At 38.2% G+C, this 20,752-nt stretch overlaps 1 protein-coding gene across 1 annotated transcript in view; it reads right to left on the reverse strand.

The window, feature by feature from the left end:
* The window catches only part of ipo11 (importin 11), a 114,885-nt gene that overhangs the window by 79,981 nt on the left and 14,152 nt on the right, over positions 1-20,752 (reverse strand). The window contains exons 6-15 of the mRNA XM_023393535.2: positions 16,338-16,470; positions 15,937-15,995; positions 12,038-12,086; positions 8,384-8,454; positions 8,025-8,217; positions 6,740-6,892; positions 5,973-6,016; positions 3,670-3,760; positions 2,552-2,599; positions 124-229 (exon numbers count right to left, since the gene is read on the reverse strand). Of these exons, the coding sequence (XP_023249303.1) occupies positions 124-229; positions 2,552-2,599; positions 3,670-3,760; positions 5,973-6,016; positions 6,740-6,892; positions 8,025-8,217; positions 8,384-8,454; positions 12,038-12,086; positions 15,937-15,995; positions 16,338-16,470 (947 nt within the window). The remainder of the gene's footprint in view (positions 1-123; positions 230-2,551; positions 2,600-3,669; positions 3,761-5,972; positions 6,017-6,739; positions 6,893-8,024; positions 8,218-8,383; positions 8,455-12,037; positions 12,087-15,936; positions 15,996-16,337; positions 16,471-20,752) is intronic.

Genomic DNA, 20,752 nt, shown 5'->3' on the forward strand with positions numbered 1-20,752 from the left:
AGAGCTGGCATTTTTATTTATTTTTTACTCTGTAATTCGTGTTACTTGTTAAACACAAAATATCATGACAAAAGGAAAAGAAATAAAGATGCTAAGAAAAAAGTGTCACTTCCAACACAATACCTGTGATGGCTGACTTGCAGCTCTCCAAGAAGCTGATTCTTGAACCACTGGTCAAAGTCCACATTGTCAAACAGTTCATAGGCTGCCAGTCCCACTGCATTGTATACTGCAGATAAAACAACCACAGTCAGAAAACCAATTCAATTTGGTCACAATAAGATTGATAATATTAAACTTCTAAAAAGTGCAATACAAAAAAGATAAGTTAAAGTTATGAAAGAAATAACATACAAAAGACATAATACAGCTTCATAGAATTAGAAATTAGAAGCAGAAGACTAAGACTCATTCATTCTTATTGGGCACTTTTAAAAGTAAATTGCTGCATTTTGCCACAACAGGAGTAGTGGCAAGAGTCATATCTTATTAATCACACTACACTGCATCACTTGTCAGGTTTGATTTCAATGTTTAAAAATTTGATTGTTTTATGATGGTGCAAATGCTTTAAAATTGGGCTCTACAGTTGAATAAAACACAAAAAGATAAACCGAGTCTGCTATAATTCTGTCCTGCAAAATAATCACGGCCAAGATAAAATAACACAAAAGCAATTTTAGCAACAGTTCTTTCTTGGCAAATATATAAGGAAGGAAAGTAAAAGGAGATCTTCAGGCAGAAACTGGTGTAATAGAGGCAGAAATGTAGAAGGGGCACTAAAAAGACAACAAGGTGAGATCAGAAACAGTATGAGAACAATATAACATAGACAGACAAAAATAATACAAGTGGAAGAGATGTTTCCTGTTACGTTTTATATTTTATCTTTAAAAGTAATGAATTTTGAGATGGCAAAAAGAAAAGAATGAGAGAAAGGGAAAAGAGCAGAGACGGAGAAGGGAGGAGACTTAACAGAGAGAAACTTTTTCCATTACTTTAATTCTCTGGTATTATGCAAGGCTGGCACTGGGCAAGAGTATATTGTGATCTAAAGAAAGTCTGTGTAAGTGTGTCTGAGAGAGGGAAAAGGAGAGAAAAGCCAGAGAAGAAAGCAAGGGAAATATATAAAACACAATAGGTGTCTCTCAGCAGAATGATCAAAAATCTTATTAAGCAGCAAAACGCCTCACAGACATATTTTCTTTCATTTATCTTGGCAAAAAGATGGACAGATGGAGGGATAGGCAGAATAGATGGATAGTCCAAAGGTACTAAAGCAGTGGCCTTGATGCTTATCACAAAAGCCAAATCTTTGAGGAGTTACTATTTACAGTATATAAAACAGACAGGAAATTGTAAACGCTCACAAAGAGTAATGTGCAATTTTCTTTTGCTTCCCTTCCCCCCTTAGACTGAAGGGTGAAAAGGCAGCTAAGAGTTCTGTTGTTTGTGGATCCTCACTATTCTTTACTATACTATTAATACTATTCTTAGTATTTTGATTATCACATTTGGTGGTGTTGTTTGACACAAAGACCTTATTTTGAATAATATAGCAGTGCTGTGGACCAGCAAAACCACAAGTTTTCAGGTGTGTTTTTAGTCAAGAAAGGACTAAACCCAGAGTGCTAATGTTGCACTAAAATAAACAAACATACTCAATTTTACTGTTAAATATTTCACAAAGGTAATGCTGCTGCTACTTGCTGATACTTGGTTGAATGCCAGGTAGCAGGTTTTATCAACTATAAAAAGAAGCTAAACAGGTAGTTGTGGTTTTGTAGCACTGTCTATTACATGTGACAAATATCTTTACAGCACACAGGATGAACTAATGTGCCTGTTCCAGTCTTCAGCTCATCGACGTAGGTTCCGGCAGATAATTTTGAGTTAGGGACTCAAAGAAACACAGGCCCTTCTTTTTACAGCAGTATATTTTAGGTCTAAGTCCATTATCATTTTTGATTTATTTATTTTTTGAAAAGAATCAGCCCCTGCGGTTATTATGCGCCCCTTTAACCTCTTCAACCAGCTTCAGCTGTGCCACAAATGATCTGCCATTCCTGCTGCTGCTACCCCAGCACAGCTTGATCATCCACTGATGTGTGCCGTTTTATCAACACTGTCAGCTGACTGCTGAGATCTCTACAGGCATCCAGCTTCAACAGAGGCCATCTTAGCAGGCAATCCAAACAGTCTGTGATTTAGTTGTGTATGTCATAAAACCCGAGTTAGTCACATTATAAAATGCAACCAAAAAAGGGAATCTATGAGTAAAATGAATATTTTCACTTTATATCTCATTTTAAAATGATTGTTTTGCATCCTGTAGCTCTCTTTGTTCAAATCTATGTCATTTTACCCTGCTCACCCTTCTCCATCGTTTTTCATTGTGTGGAATTGTAGCAATATAATTTCCTTAAGAGAGCCAGCCTGACAAGCTTCGCATTTTGTTTTAAAAATATAATGGGAATGTCAGGGAAATCAGGCTCATTTGAGTGAAGATCAGTCATTTGACCAGAAAGAGTAGGTGAAGCCTGTGACTCACCTGCATCCTTCATTAGCAGCTGGACGGGATCTTCCACATTGGTGGGACCTGCAAAAGCACGCACATACATTGGATGTAATTCCAGTAATAAGACAGACTGTATTTGTAAGGTAAGAGTTCTGATAATGTGGAAGTTTTTCAATGATAACAGCAGATATTTAGGATTTAAGAGACCCAATAACAACATCCTGTCACAGTTGCAACATTAAGAAGCCTGGGCTCCACTATAACAGTCATTTCACTGTTCACATTTTATCGTTCTCGCCTTCTCCATTAGTCCTTGTTGTGTACTCAGATCTCAAAATCCATAACCGCCTCCTTTCAACCAAAGAATAGCCCAATCTGACGTCTTCCTCGCTCCAGCAAAACCCATTTCCACTCTGTCTCTTGAAAACAAGAGCAGCTTGGGAGACACGCTGGAAGCAGACCCTAGGATCTGCACGTTTGAGCAGCAGCACTGCTAATTCAGCGACAGAACAAGAGCTACACGCCAGTACCACCAGGAGACCAGTGTGTGGGTGTTTGTGTGTGTGTGCATGTATGCGACTGACAAGAGAGTTGAGAGTGGTTGTAATGGTGGAGGTAGTCACCAGGGAGCTTGATGGTGCTGTCAAGCCTACAGATTGCAAGATACACGTACTTTGATTGCTAACGGCAACATGAAGAAAGCTGCATGCTTTGCTGTTCATTTCATGATGGGAAATAGGGTCTGAGATCTGAGGCGTATTTTGTTTTACAAGGGATGTATACATTACAGTATGTGCGAGGTGGGGCAATTTTATCTGCAGAGCATCTCTCAAGACACAAAGTCAATTTACTTAAGTCAATTTATAAGTACTTTGAATACGGTTTATAAATGCACTGAAAAAGCATTAAATATATATAAAAAAAATGAAATAACACTGCACCACAAACAGCCTCCAAAACGACCATACATACAATTTAATCTAAACTGCTCCAACACAAACTTTATAACCTTTATGAAGACAGGATTTGTTGCACAGCTGTATTAGACAGCACATTGTCCCTTGTATTGAAAGAATAACAAAGGTTTTGCTGAAAAGGAAGCAGACTTTGCTTTTGGCATGTAATAATATTTGAATTGACATTTAACTGACCCTGGAGATTTTGAACCATATCCAGTAGCACCGGCGTCAGGGTCTGGCTGTAGTTGTGGAAGATATCCAGGAACAATACTTCTGTACAAGGCTAAATAGGAAGGAACAGAGCAGAGGAGACAAAAAGAAAGTCACTTGATTGGCAGAATAGATGGTACACACATGCTGCCACTGTATGCGGAAGTCATCCCACAATCATTCATTTGTTTTTCACCCGGTATCAGTTCTCCCCATTCTTTGCAGCCACCTGCAGTCTTGTTGGGCACTCAGTGGTGGTGAAGGGGGGAAAATATAACATGAATAAGTGACGTCAGTGCATACCATCTATAAACACAAAGACAAATTTATACAAAGGGGCATGACAAACACACACACAAACAATGACAAAAAATCCCTTGAGCTCCTGGTTCAATGAAGAGTCAGTGTGACTGTGTGTGCTAGTGTGTTCGGACAGAGAAATGTTAGTCCAGCCACCCTCTTTATTGGTTTAAGATGTCATCAAAAAAAAATCAATATCAAATAACAGGTGTAAGAAATCCGACAACGTGGGCTGTGCCGGTTCATGAATACATGCTGTGTGCTATAGTAGATGTGCATGTGTGTGACATCTCACAGCATGTATAACCTTTCCGCCTTGTTGGCTAAAGGTCAGAAGATACATGGCACTTCTGAAAAGCCAATCCCGCTTGATGAGATCAGGACAAACACAAAACCCTTGTTTAGCTGGGAAAAATATAGACGGACAGTAATATTGATAGGGGACCGTCATCTACAGATCAGCCATTAGAATTGGTGATCAAGAGAGAAATAGATGGACAGTGACATGTGACCCATGAACATCCTGAACATGAGGATGAGCTAATGTGTCAATCAAGAGATATACATAGACAGACACCAAAATGTGTGCATTTAGATGCTATGTTAGTACTAAATATAAGTTGATATTAGCCTCTGTAATCTATACAGTTCCTTTTCTCTGCTTAGATCCGCAGAGGTGTTCATGTTTATCTTCCCAAGACTTTCAGCCTTAATGACTCTCATCATTTTTATATATTATTTCAATGTTTTTATTTTCACTTACACATTTTATCATCTACCGTCTTTCTGTTGATTGTGCTTCTACTCACCCTTATTTTATTGTACTATTTCATTTTTCATTGTAAAGCATCATGAGCTACATCTCTTGTATAAAAAGTGCTTTCTCATTTTTATCATTATTATTAGTAGTAGTAGTAGTAGCAGCAGTACTATAAACTCTATCCATATTTCAATAAAAAAGCAGCAAGATCTTATACTAAAACAGTGTACTATTGAAAGTTCTAAGAACACTCTTATATTTATAATTTAATCACTTTTAATTAAGCACTTCACGTGTATGTCTGTAAAATGTTCATCATTTATGTATGTTTATGTATTCTAACAAAAACACTGTAGAACGGAGAGATCAAAAAGGAAGAATGATTGAATAAAAACAAAACAACTTAGAACTGCTCAGTGTTTTTGATACTGAAAATTCTAAATCGTATCTCATAGACTGTTATGCCGCATTTCTTCTACTGCTGTGCTGTAAATGAATTAAAACTTTTAAAACAGGACCTCGAGGTCCAATGAAAGAATGCTTGAGTGTACTTCAAAGCCCCGGCAGGGTACAAGTTTGTCATCTGAAGTGATGAAAGTAAGTAGAACGGGGCTCAACGCAGAGCTGGAAGGGACGAAAAAATGAGGGGTAGACGGAAGAAAAATACAACAGTGGATAAGAAATGATGTCATGACTCAGAAAAACAGCTGAAGATAAGCCTCTGCCAACTAACTAGACACAGGCACAGAGACAGGCTATAAAGCCCCGGGGACCACTAACTGTTTTATGATGCTGTAGTGATACAATCTGCTCCGTGGCACCACATAAAATGCTGCTTTGAATTTTAGAAAATACAGAATACACTAAAACATATTTGTGACAATTAATATTAAAGCAATTACACTGAAATTAGATCTACTGCTGTTACGGTTGTTTAATCAACATTTTATAATTTTGAGAAGGGATGTTTACTTTTTTTTCTTACAGAAGTTAATCTTTAGTCTTGGTAAACTAGACATTCAGCTTTACCCAGAAATGCACGAGGCAGATTTAGTTTCTTTTCAGTGTTCCTCTTCAGGTTGGGGGTGTCAGTGTGTAGTTGATGTATTGTTTTTGTGTGATGGGTTGAGTCTATATTTTGCTCATTTTTGGTGTGTGTGTGTGTGTGTGTGTGTGTGTGTGTGTGTGTGTGTGTGTGTGTGTGTGTGTGTGTGTGTGTAGTTACCCGTAGACTGTATTTCCAAGAGTCGCCACCTGTTTCTTCAACAGCTGGAAAATGATGAAAAATGGTTTTCTATTAGGAAATGCTGGTCTGGGGTTTATGGCTGTAAATCTTGTCTGAGCAGTGGTTCTGTCAAACTAAATACAGTGTCAGTTCAACACTGAACTACCACACTGGGCCCTGGTGCTCTCAGCTAACAAAATGTTGTGTCTGAGTGGTCAGTGCCAGTTTCAAAATGTCAGAAAATAAAATGTGTTACTAAGATCTCAATTGCTGCCATTGCTACAACCAACACCAAGAGCTTTACCTTGTAATCTATTTCACTGAGCACTCTAAGGGGAATCCACATCAGCCTTTCATCAAACATAGAATATTTCTGCTTTAGATAAATATCAGCCTCTGATCACAAGTTAGGATGTTTGATATACATAATGAAATGCTCCGTTACATAAAAATACCAACACATTAACAACGTTAATGGAACATTATTATCACATGCACAATCAATTCAAGAAACTACAGTTCAACACTTCACCTTCCTGCATTGATGCAAGATCACTACTATATGAATACATCAGTACATTAAAAAAATAAGTTCTGTTGAAGTCTGCAGCCAAACCAGCATTGCTGACTTCAAGAATTGTAGAACTGGCTAACACTCGCTGTTCTGGACAGTTCCAGAGAAGATGCCTGTTAACTCGGCCGGTCTGCAAGTCTAGATAAGCCCAAACATTTGCATTCAGCCTGTTTATCTGGGGATGTGCTATTACCAAAGCTCTCAGGGTCCTCTTCCCACATTGCCAGCTCTTCCTCTGTGAGAAGGAAGTAGTGTGAGACGAGCCGACGTCCAATCTCTGTCAGTGTAGGGTGTGTGAAGAATGCTGTCTTGATCTTGTGAGCCTCCAGACTCTCTGGTTTACTGTCTGAGGGAGGGAGGGAGGGAGAGAGGAGTGACAGTGTAAGAAAATGGAAAAAAGATATTTCACAGTTTACAAATAAACATATATAAAATAATCCATACATTGAAGCATTGCATTGCTTTGCAGTATATAGGATTCTTAAATCTAAAAGTAGACTGCATGCTCAAATCTCTTAATTTCAGACAAAAACAAAATAGCAAAAGGAGCAGCTTAAGTAATCTTGTACTGAAAGAAAATCTCTTCTCTGCAGCTCATCTTGATTTTCAGTGAAAATGTGGATGATCTAAGGATCTCTATTTTAACATCCAAAACGCATCAAGCATTTTAGTAAAAAAACAATATCCAACTAGACAGACTGTGAGTCATTTCCACTTTACCTGTGGCCCTTGACCTCCATGCCACTACCGGTACAGTACAAAGGACGGACCAGCTTTTAATACTCTTAGACACACATAAGTCATCCTGTCTGAATATCTGACAGACAACATCGGCCTAGTAAATAAGTCAGACGGCTGCTCTGAGCTAAGCCATGTCAGTCAAGGCTCAGTCTTTATAAGCTTGCTACTCAAAATACTTTTGTTTTCCTGTTTGGAAATAGGTAAAAAAACAAACCCAAAGTCGAGCTTAGCACATTCAGACATTCAAATGAAAGCAAGCTATTAACACAAGAACCACAAAAATGTGGCTATGTTCTCTGTCAACTAACAATTGCTTAGGAGAAAGATCTTCAGTGAGGCACACCAAAGACCATGCGAGCCTGCAGAACAGAGACTGAGCATTGTGCTCCACAGCTAATGAAGCACTGGAGGCCCTCTGACAGCTTGAAATAAACATGAGCCATGGTGAGGTACGGTGACGTTGATGGTATTACAGTGTTGTGCTTTTTCAAAACCCTGTCAGTGATCAGCTTTGAAGAGCTAGTGGCATTTTCTTTGGGTCTCTGAATCATAGCCCTAAAATTCAGATTTTCTTGTTACGCTTTAACTCCAATTTTCTTTCTCCTCATCTATCTCTGCAATTCTTATCACTCGTCTGTCATGTCTTTTTTTTTTTTTGCCCCTTCTTTCATGTCTTCATTCATCCATTATTTTCCTCCCTGCCTGTTCCCCTGTTTCCCAAAGCTCTAATATCCTACCATCAATGTTCTTGGCAGGTTTGTAGGCATCGTTCTTTACAATCATCTTGATGAGGTTCATGCACTGAACAATGAAGCGCTCAAAGGTCACTCCCTCCCCTGCAGGTGTGAACACGTAGCTGACGGCAAATTCCAGGGAACGCTGGATTAGGGGTATGAATGCACATGGATGGTACTCCAGGAAGTCTAACAACTACATGACAGGGAGGTAAGAAAATTACAGAAGAGGAGAAACATAGGGAAGGAGAAAGAAATGAGTTAGTCTGTACTTACAACCATACCAACATACAACCTACTCATTAATAATGAGACAGACATTTGGCATTTATTATTATATATCAATATGAAAGTTAACTCACAACTTTAGTGTATAGTATGATTGTCTTCTCCAGCTTTTCTCTGCATGTGCTATCTGGACCAACCTGTCGACCTGAAACACAAACAAACCACACACCATTGTTACTTAGCAGCAGTGCACGTAATAACATACAACATCCTCAGGCAATTGTCACATACTGGCAAAGAAGATCCATAGTTATTTCATTTAAATCCAAGTAATTCAGTTTGTCAATAATGTGATATAACACTGGAGGGTAATCGAAATAAGGTGATATAGTATTGCTCTAACCTTCATTTATATCCATAAAGTTATTAAAAACACTTTTAGAGATATATAATTATTATTATTAAAACATAGGTACAATGTTATTTATATGACCATAGACAATCAGTCAGCAACTTTTGTATTACTTTTTTTTTCACAAAATGGATTTTTATAAAAAGGAAGTTTGACATTTGCTTTTTTGCTCTTTTGACAAGGCAGCTTTGCTTCATACCTTTGGAAAGAGGCAGGCTAGCCGTTTCTATAAGGTCCAGTCTTTATGGTAAGCTAAGCTAATCATCTCCTGGCTCCAGCTTCATACTGTATATAACAGACAGATATGACTGGGCTTTCCATTTTCTCACAAATTCTCGACAAAAGAAATGAATACCCATATTTCCCAAATGTAAAACTATTCCTTTAATAGTAATGAAATGTTGCCCCCAATGTCCACAACAAGTCATTACCACTTGATGGAGTAGTGTTTGGCTCTTCAGAAACACTTTATTTTCCAAAAGAAAATGAGATTCTTAACTTTCTGCTCCTGGCGTATTTTTCAGCCTATGTCTTCATAAAAAGATAGACTGCATATGAAGCCCACATAAGAAACGACTGCATCAACTGTTGATATTGAGATTTTAAAATGAGTCACAGTTAATTCGGAGGAAACCTTTTCAGTATGATATGAAACATTAGATGAAAAATCATCTTAACTGGTGTCTAGTCCTGTCTACTCAATACAGTCATCATTGACCCTCTGTAAAAAGGTAGAGAAAAACTGAAAGAGTAGGAACAAGATTAGAGGGAGGACAGCAAGAGAAACAGAAAATTCTCTGGGACATTAACTTAACTTGGCTTCATGGCTTGATTTACTACAACAAACTTTTCCTTTCTTTAAGGTCAAATGCCCACTCCACCCTGCTACCTTGTGAGAGTCCCATGGGCCCATTACAACCTTTGGGGTATATAATAAAGTACTGTAATAAAATCATTCAAAAATGACCATGAGTATGGCTCCCTCCCTCTGATGTAAATTTTGGCTCCATAAAGCCACTCATGATGCTCGAGCCAATAAAGATGTCCCATGTAGTTTACTTCCTTGTCAACCTCGCTGATGAAATCGGCAGAGACAATAACAGTCTCTGGCGTTCCTCCAATCACTTGTGAACAGCCAGGGTCATCTTTTCCCGTCCCCTTATACACACACATTCATTCCTTTCAGCAACCATTGATCTACAGCGACACAGGATTGATTTAAAAAAAAAAAAAACTTAACAGGTTCAAAGATTGCTTTGTCTTCCTTCTTTGGGATTTGTCACGGATAAGGGATGATCAAGATGAAAACACCATTGCATTTTAATGACTGTGTCTCCATGCCATTGTTTCCTTGTTTGCAAGTGTTCAACAGCTGATAAACATATGCAACATCTTCTTGCATTAAGTATTCATAGATCTGAACCACTCCAATAAAATTCATAGACATAGATAGATAGAAAATGAAGACAGTAAATAAAGAAAGAACACTTAAACTAAAGGGTATTCATTATTTCTGACTGTAGCATAGCAAGAAAGTTTTCAACAATGTAGTGACTGACAGAAATAGACAGGTGACCTCAGATGGAGGACAAACATCAAACAGGAGGAGCCAGACATCTGAATAGCCTGTCCCAAAAAACACCAGTGAATATAGCTGACCTTATCAGGCTGTGCAGAGATGATATTTCTCCCCAGCCCGGCCGTGAGCTGCCTTGGTGCTTTCCCCTATCAGCCTGGCAAAAATACCAACAGGACCCTGACCCTGTCTCCATTGCCATCAGCAGAGTAAATATTGGAAGTGTTAGTAGCGGCTGATTTCTGAAATGATATTTCTTTTCTAACATCTGCTGCTATGGCAGCTTGTGGAGTCTCTCTGTGTCTGAGATTTATCTCACTCACTGGGCGTTGCTATGACAAACTTGCATAGAAAAGAAGAAAGGATCATTGATAGTGAGATCTGACAGTAAAAGTGAGCTAACATAGCTGCCACTGAACTGGGCGGTGACCACTCAAAAGGTGACACTCATTGGCTGTTTTCACCACATAAACTTCAGAGAGAGTGAGTGAATGAATGAGTGACAGGGAGGGGCAATGAAAGAACAAAGACGATGAACAAGAGAAACAGAGCTTAAGTCACCCATTGTTTGATTGAGGTTACAAGCAGAAATTAGTAACAACACAAGACTTAGACTGTTTATTTTTAGTTTTCAGTTTCTTTTCCCACTTCTGTACATCTCTTCATTCATTAATTTCATCCGCTCAAACATCTGAATGACAAATCACAGGATGACTTTTTTTACAATTCCATATTATTCTTATTTGCCTAATCTTCACAGTTCTTCAGATGGAGTAGAAACACAAAAGAAAAGAGGACTTTTAGTTCCTAGTTAAGGTCCTGAGTGTAGTTCCTGTGGCTATTTAGTACCTGGAACTATTAAGTCTAATACGGTTAATAACAGTCGTTGAACAGAGTAGTTACCACTCAAATGGTGTCACTAAGTAACAGAGTAAGATGACAATAAAGTCTCCTTGTATTTTCTTTATATTAAGAACTAAGACTTCCTTCATTTCACAAGTGCAGAAGAGGAACATGGTGTCCATACTCAATAAACAGGCATTGTAGACAGCTCATTTAAGACACCACTAAATGGCCTCTTTCATTTTTGAGTTTGTGATTTCAACTGGAAAAGAGAGTTAAAATTAAATATTGTTCCTTCAGGGCCAAAGAATAAAACTGACAAACGGGGGAAAAAACAAAATATCTTAAGTGTGTGTTAATATGGGGTAATTCCTGTTAAAGCAAGATGCTGGGCGGTGACACGACACAGCAAAGCAAGGGATCCTTTCCACACATAAACCAATGAAATACAAGTGAGGGAGACAAACACTGTTTGATTTGATGGGGGGACCAGAAGGGTGAGATTGCTTAATATTATTTGATAGCTTTATGGCTTAGATTTTATGTTCACTCCTACTAGTGTAGGATGAGGTCAACATGAAAGATTTTCCAGGAAGACACATTTCATGGAGTCTTTAATCTCCTCTCTAAAATTACAAAGATTCTCATTCTTTGAATCAGATTCGTACTTTTAAACAATAGTACAGTGACCATAAGGTCTTCTGTTTTCTATTGGTTTACAAGAAAAATCCTTAAATCAAAAACAGAACCCCTTAGATTAACTGAGGCTGAACTTTTAATTTGACACCTACATTATGCTATGCTATTATGAGACCTAAACTTAAAGTATCATAAGGTAGCTTAAGATTTTTAAGTAGGTGCCTTCTGCATGCATTAGATCAAGCATCGGTGACCAAGTTTGTTTACTAAAGGGAGATGCCATGGATCAGAGATTTAGAGAAAGAGACAAGTACTCACAGCATTCCAAGAACTGTTTTAGCCTTTCAAACACTGCATTCAGGAAACCCTGAAAAGGAAGAGATGAAGAGAGGGTGAGATAAAGTTTAATCTCTATGGCATTTCTGCAGATGAATCACTCATGATTGCTTCATCAGTATGGCCCAGAAGCAGATGTATTAACAAGAGAATAGCTTTAGGATATGTGTGTTGTGTACGTGCGTATATGTGTGTGTGTGTGTGTGTGTGTGTGTGTGTGTGTGTGTTTGTGTTTGTGGGCACACTTGCCTCTGTATTCAGGGTTATAAATAAAAGTGCCAGCTACACAGTATGAACTAGAATCAATTTTCTGTAGCCTGGTGTAGCTGTGGCTTAGCATGGGAAATTAGATGATAGATGGAGATGCAATCTGTTTAGTTCTGCATTAATGTTCAGCCATGAGGTCAACAGCAGTGTCATTAATCACACATCCAGCCAACACAGGCCAGCCACCAACTATAGCTCCAAACACAGTTAGTGAAGAAAGAGAAGGTCAAAAGAGGAGGAGGGGGTGGTGGGGGGTGATGGAGAACAGAGTTCGCTCCAGACATTTGTTAAGCTAATGGTGGGAAGTTTAGAAAAAGAGGAAGGGAGGCAAGGTGGATGGAATAAAAGAGGAGAAAAATACCTAAACAGAGCACTCGGGAAATTAGAAACAACTAATGCAAAAGGAAGTGCAAAATAGAAGTTTTCAGCTGAATCATTAATGATGGAAAAAGTTTAACTGACTGTGCTTTTTTATCATTTAGAAGATAGCCACACACAGAGAGCAGAAACATATCTAGAGAAAAAGCGAACCAAGTGATTTTTGTTTCTGATGAATACAATCTATTGAGATGTTTATCCTAACCTCCCTCCTTTAGTGTTTGCTTGACAATTTAGCAAGGAAGATAAACAGTCATTCAACTGCATAATATGATTTAATATTCATCACTGGCAGCCTGGGTGAAAGCTGACAATGTCTTTCACTTTTTGTGTCAGTACTTTCCAAATGACTGTTGTTCTTCCTAATCACTGCTGCCACTGTGCTGATTAGAAAATAAACCACATCTGTCCAGAATGCTTATGTCATCTGTGAAGAAACTCAATATAAACAGTCCCTTGCAGAAGAGTGTGAATGTCATAAACCACTGGCATTGGGCTGTGACACACCAACCAGAGTTTAAAGTTGTTTATCTTCACCATAAAGACCTTCAATGCAAAACCTTCCCTCATTCCAGCAGTGCACATCAAGTGACTACAAAAGCACAATTTGATATTATGCATAGTTAGCAGATATGGCGCAAGTTTATTATCAAGATTCACTGTTAAAGTTCAGGCCTGCTGTGCTATAGGCCGCACAGCATAACTTAGTTAAAAATAGTTACTCTTAAAGTTGGGTTCAGTTTTCTGCAGGGTGCTAAATTACCTCTTCGGTAGGTAACCTGCAGAATATTTTCTAAAGTCCCTGACGGAAATAAAATTAAATCATGTAAAATGATTTAATTCAAATTATTTAATGATTTATTTAGTTTTTTTCAGCATCAACCCCATGACCAAAGGAAGGGTAAAATCAGAGATGACAAGCCCTCAACATTTTGAATACCTAATCGGTAAGTCACATAAATAAAGAGTGACACATCTTTAAACCATCACAGGAAATATTAGAAAAAAGGTTGTTGGTATTTTATCTGTCCAAAACACCTAAACTGAAAAGAAACCTCAAGAAGCAATCAATAACAGTCAAAATTATCCCTGTTTGTCTCACCTCACCTGTTTTTGGGGAACTTTTTAACACTAGTTATGATTACATACAAACTTGTGTCAAATCAATGGAAAGACAGAAAGTAAATTTACTCTAGGCAATGCCAACAGAGGCAGAGATACATCGTGAACTGAAAATCTTTCCGTTTGAACAAAACAAAAAACAAAAACTTGCTTATCCTGAGGCTGTAGGACTCCACTGCACAGAGATGTACAGAGACAACAGGAACAAAAACAAAACAACTCATGTGTAAGTTATAAAATCACTCCGAGATAAGCGAGTAACTGGATGTTGACGCATGATGGCCTGATGTCACTTATTTGTTTTTATACAGCAGCCAGAGACAAGAGAAAGTCACAATCTTGTTTAAAAGATTATACCTCCTGTTTTATACAGTGAAATAAATCAACAAAAAGAAATGCATTTATTATTATTAATTAATTTTAAAATAGTATGAAGTTTAGCCATGACCTGACCATTCCGAAAGGAAGTAGGTCACGGTAAGCATATTTCTGTGTTAACTCAGCAACAGCTTAATAATAAAGGAGGATGAAAAATGGTATCGACAAGCAAAGGCTGGAAGTAGTGAGTCTGAGATATTAACAGCATATACATCTAAACATCAAATATTAACTCCAAACCATTACGTCTGCCCACTGAGCTGGAATAACCAGCCACAGCTCAAGGCAAATGACATTTTAATGTGAGTATTTCAACCATTATACAACCTACAGCCTGCAAGCAAAAAGTTGTCTCATTAGTGGAATAATCGACCACAGAATTCTGTCATAAAATGTCCTTGACTTAGAGAGAGAGAAAAAAACACAGCTAAACCAATAAAAGAAAAGAAATAAGAAAAAACACTACAATAGAGAGACAGAGAGAGGGGGAAAAGGAGCACAGCAACTTGCTGAGCAGGCTCATAAGGTTAATGATGTGCTCATTCTATAAATGTCAATAATGAAATAATAAATCAGAACAAGCAATGTTGCCACAATATTTTAAATTTGATATTTTGTTCAACCAAGAAAATAAAACCTGATCAATTTTAAAGTGATATGAAACTGAAAAAAGCATGCCAATTCTATTTTTAGCATTTTTACTTAAATGAGGTAACAAGTGATCACCACACTCTTTCACAGGATGTTAGTTAGGAGTGGGAACCTTTGGGTAGTTCACCATTTGAATTTACCTTGGGGCCATAATTCAAGTCAAACACTGATTTTTGTGCTAATTTTTATCCACACACGTGTTTTTATATTTGTATAACAAAATGTTGTCATTTGTCTCATGGCTGCTTGTTCACAGCACTGAAGTTGTGCAGTTTACATGACTATTTTTAAAGCAAAACTCCTGTATGCTCTTCACATCTGCATATATGTAATTCGACAGTGACTTCAATCAGTCAGTCAATCAATCAATCAATCAATCAATCAATCAAGAGCAGTTAGCTTAACTGCCATTGTTTCATACTTCAGAGTAAATCCATAGCATAGTTAGCAGCATCATGGGACTCCTCACGACACAGTTTTAGGCACAGACTATATGGCCACAAGTGCAATAGTGCTACCCGTTTTCAATACCCAATCCAACCCTGCAGAGTTCTACATTGCAAATTACAAGCATAATCCATTTGTATGTTTCTCTTATTTAAAATAAAAGAATAAACCAATGTCCAAAGTCACTCCAGCTCTTACCAGTAATAACGTTTTACCATTACTCTTTAAAATGTCTCAAGGTATTCTTTCACCAAACCTTAACTAAACGGGAACAAAACAGGAAGTAGTCACGATGCAGCTTGAGTTCAAAGGACTTGGACAGTTTGTACAAATGATTCCATTAACTCTGAGCCATGGGGGAACAAACCCCTACCCAGACATGCATTTAAGATTTTTTATAACCTGAAAGAATTTGACTAAATTGAATTAACAGTTTCATGGATTTGGACTTTCTTCACACTGAGTGCTCATACAGAACTCTTGACTCTTTGAACCGAGACAAGGCTCAAAGCACTTTCAATCATCACAGCCATCCACATTTTGCACGCTGTGATTGGTGTCACAAAACACCAAAAGAAAAATACCAGCTTTTCCAAAATATGAGCACTCCTCTAGCAGCCACAGCAGAAATAACTCACCATCACTTCCATATTCTGTTGTGGCTCTTGAAATCCATGAACAGTCAACTTGCGAAGCACTGAAAAGGGGAGAAAAAACAAAAACAAATCTGTTTACAGGATTGGTGCTAATTTCAAATTGACTATAAAGAGAACTTAATTTAATTAGTGTGTCACAAAGTATCAGCACATATGAATATTTACCAAAGTTCACAACTTGTCCCTCTAATTAAGTTTTTGTTAAAAGGTTGAATCATGTGCTAAAAATGACATTATGCAATATGCAGCCAGTTATTAATAATAACCATGATTTACTTACCATTTTGTATAAATAGATCATTGCACCTCTTTGCATGAGAATGCAGCTGTGCTGTGTGCAGTCTGTATGGGCATGTATGAGTGTGCACTGCAAATGTTGCTACCTTTAAGCGAGAGCAGAGTCCTCTCCAGTGAGCTGAGCGCTGCAGCCTCATCTCTGGCATAGATCTGTTGGAGGAAGCAGTCGGTGTGGTGGCTCCACAGGGAACAGGCAAAGCTGTAAATGCCCGACGCCAGCTGCCAATATACACATAAACAGTACAGTCAATCACACACACACACACACACAAATTATTCTGGATCACTGTTCACATTCAGCAACATATATTTGAGGTTGTTCTGGTGAACATATTAAAATGAATTACAAACGCATCTGCAGACCAGATTTAAATGCAAAGTGCACCTATAAAAGCAAAGGCTCCCAGCCAGTTACACTAATGCCGATGCAAATACAAAAGCACACATAATACACGCACATAAAAACAAACACACAGGGAGTAAAAGGGGGACATCCAAGCCACAGGTCTAATTTAGCTCTGAATGAACATCCTATTACAGTCACTGCCATAACATTATCTGGGCCCAAAATAATTACATTTTTTAAATGAAGGAATTCTCCTGTAGAAGCAGAACAAGATCATCAAAAGGTAGACAAAAGAACTCTCAGTCCCATCAACGGTGTCATATAGAGTCTTGGCCCAGTAGCTCAGGAAATATAATAAACCTGCCATGGCACAATAATGAGCTTTGTTTTCATAAAAAGAATAAACAGAACAGAATTGAGAATTGTCTCGGTTACCATTCAAACATGTTGGCTCAATATTCAAGCATTTCAGTGTGATAATGCTTAAGGACAAAAACACTAAGATATTGTGGCGAACAAACATGAAAAATTGAAAGAGAAGTTTCAATGATATCACAAGAAAGAAACTCAACAACTCATCGACAAGCTGTGCCTAACACCAATGTGTCAAGAAAGAACTAGTGGTTATGTTGGTGACGTATGTCTGCTAAAAGAGAAATCCCTGCTTTGACAGCACAGCAAGTGCTTTGATAGATGCTTTATGGAAAACTGCAAAGCTGGCAAGTTTTTCTTTGGAGAGATTTCTCTGAGGCTTGCCACTTTCCATTCCTCAGATTAATCTATCACACGGAACCTAAAAGTGATGAACCAAGTACAGGAAACAATCTCAAATGCTTCTTTTGACTTCCTCCCTCTGGTCAAAAGCAAGCCTGAAAACACACCTACATATGCCTAAAAATGATAGACAGGTTTTCAAAATGCTATAGGACACATTTGTGTGTACAGGACAAGATGATTTATGTGCTGAATGTTTTTCCTACCCCATGAAACAAATGCAAAAAGAACTTTACGAGGTACCTTTAAGTCTGCATAAACTTGAAGTCTGACACAGTAATTTCTGAAGTAGCTGTCACCTCTCTAATGCTTCTTTCACACCACACAGATATTGGCAGTCTGTCACGCTCCCCGACTAAACACAAGTATATATATATCCAAATGGAATAAATACATTACATAACTGTTGAGTGTAATGAAGGTGTCATGAAAAATTACAATCATCATCCATCCAGAGACTACAATTATAGCTCAACCAACACAAGTTTCTTTAAATATCTCTATGACAACTTTGTTCTAGTATTCAAAAAACATGTTTGGGCGTCATTGCAGTACATTAATCTAATTTCACCTATAATCTTTTCTCCTGGAGCACATTAATCAAATAACCTTAGGAGGACTGATTTAGACACTTGAGGAAATGATAGGAGCTGCCAACCAAAAACGGTGCCATGATCACAGTTTTGACAAGACAACTTTTGGTGAACCAACCAACCAACCAAACCTGCTGTTTGCTATCAAGCACAATACAGACAATCGCACAATAGGGTGTGTTTTTCATACAAATGAAAAAGGCTTGATCAACATGGCTGAGGGTGCGGCTTTTCAAAGCTTGATGCAATTTACTGAGCTGGACTACAGTCCTTATCATGACCCCAGGTGGCACAATGCACTGAAAATGATGAAACAGAACAACAAGAATTGAAAGAGTAGCCCTCACCACACACTACTAGAGTCCCGTGACAGTAGATTACATCACCATAGCACCGCAGCTTCATAACAGTGGTCTGACAGCTTCAATGCACTCTCATGATAACGAAGGCCGCGCCAATTAAGTCTCCAATTTCAATTTTTTGTGCTACAGTATATAAGAGGTGGCTGCCAGATAGAGAAAAGCAGTGTTATTCAGCTGGCAGCCAGTGATTGGAGAACCATCTGAATTCCAATTAATGAGTTTGCTGAATTGTTGCTGAATCATTCAAGAGCGAATTCTGATGCATCGAAGAATCAATTATTATTTCCCACTCATGCGGTGTGTGTTTTTTTTCTGTGTTTGAAAAGCTCCACAGTTGCAAGACCTGTGTATATCTGTGTGTATGCATCATGTGGCCGCTCCCTTTCACAGATGCAGAAAGAGACAACAGAGAGGCAAATTTCAATAAAAGCAAATAATTTCCTCCATCTTCACGCTGGGGGGGGGGGTCGCAAACCAAAGCCATCCAAGTGCAGTTCATTTCATTTGACAGTCCGTTTATGAATACCCTTGCTGTCAGATATTGCGCCTCTATTGCTATTCAGAAACACAAAGCCAGACACTGGTTATCACCTGCCACATTCCTCTCTCAACTTATTGCATGTTTGAAAGTCACAAAAAGCTAACAAAACAATGCAGCATCTTTACAGCTTCTCCATCCTTCCCAGTTCTACGCTTTTCACACCAATGACTCAAAGTTCTTTAATTTAAGCTAAAATGTTCTTGTATATACTATAAACAAAACTGTGGTTACTCTGAACAGTCGCAGCACCAATAAAACTTTTATATTTTCAGAAAGAGCGACCTCCATTAGATGAAGCATCACCTTTTTAGAATAAACACTGTAGAATATATTATTCCAGAACATACAAGCCATGTACTAGGTGGGTAAAGAGAACAAAAGAGAAAACAACTGGGCAGCCTGGGTCAATGATTCATAAATACAACTGCTGTGTTATGAGAGTAATGTACTATTCTAAGTGGCAAGAATAAAATATCTATGAAAAGGCACAAACACATTTCTTTTTTGCAGATTTTATGGGTGTGTATTTGTGTCAGTCTGTGGAAGCATTTATATTAATACTGTTGGCTGAGAAAATGTATTCTATTGTTGTGTCTATCTCTTAGAGTGGTTTCAAATGTATTCTGATGCTGTTAAATTCAACAAAGTAACAAAAATGTGGGTGTTTGAGCATTACAGTGTACTTGCCTAACACGTGAACTACTGGCCTCGGGGGGGACACCAGATATACAGCATGTACACTGGATGAATGACAGCGGCTGATATCAACCGGGCTGTTGCGATGCAGCTCAACACACCTGCATTCAGATCTGTTTTGATATGGATGTCCGTGAGTTACATCCGGTTTGATATCTCCTTTTCCATACTGCTGCTAAGGGCAATATCATTCACAGCTCAACTGTGAGACTAAGACTGCACAATGATCCTTTTTGTGGCAGTAAGAGTCTGTCCCTTAATAATATCATTTTCAGTTTAACAACTGCATTATGAGACACTGCTATTCAGACACGTCCTATTCAGCATGTATTTTTCAATCGTTATTTGATCCTTGCTTACATTCAGTCTACACTTTACCAAAAGTATACTGTTGTGACTTTCTGAAAATGTGTGGTGTGAATATTTTTTCTTTAATATTTCCATTCTTACAGATAAAAGGGTAGCAGGCACTGAGCCTCTCTCCGTCATCCAGTTCTCTCCTCACTTCTCCATTTCTTTCTAAAAGTCAGTGCTTTTACTAATTCACATTCTAAAAACTGGAAGGCAGAAATCACTTCCAAAAACTGTCCAAATCCCATCCTCCCTCTCCTTGAATACAGCCTCGACTTTATCTTTATACCATTTTCTTCATTACTCCATAACTTCCTCTTATGTGATCCCTCCTCCTGTCACCAGCAGCTCTTAGTTACTTCAATCACTTCTTCTGGTACACACCCACAGTGTGCCTCTTTATCACTCCCCTCTTTCCCTTTTTCCTCCACTATCTGTATGCATCTGGTGAATTTGAAGAGTCTGCAGCCCAACCCTCAGCAAGTGTACCAGGAAAACAAAGAGCTGGTTAATGTGCTGTGCTGTCAGTGCATCATCTGCCATCATGCAGTCAACACACTCTACCAATTGTTTTAGCCGGGACGAGGGACTAGAGAGAAGTGCAAACACTCATCGTGTACGAAGACATGCTCAAACACCCACCCACTCACTCACTCACACAACACTACTTATGCACACATTATGTCCATACTAAATAAAGTAAAAAAAAAAAAAAAAAAACTGTGTAAACATAGTAGGTAAAAGAGTGAGCTTAGAAATAAAGAGACACTTAGCTGTCCAATGCAGACACTGTGAAATGTGAATTTTGTTTGAATACATTTCTATGAACAAATGGCAA

The sequence above is a fragment of the Seriola lalandi genome, unplaced genomic scaffold (genome assembly GCF_002814215.2).
Source record: "Seriola lalandi dorsalis isolate HSWRI2012SDOR001 ecotype SW California unplaced genomic scaffold, Sedor1 jcf7180002054938, whole genome shotgun sequence".
Lineage (NCBI taxonomy): Eukaryota > Metazoa > Chordata > Actinopteri > Carangiformes > Carangidae > Seriola > Seriola lalandi.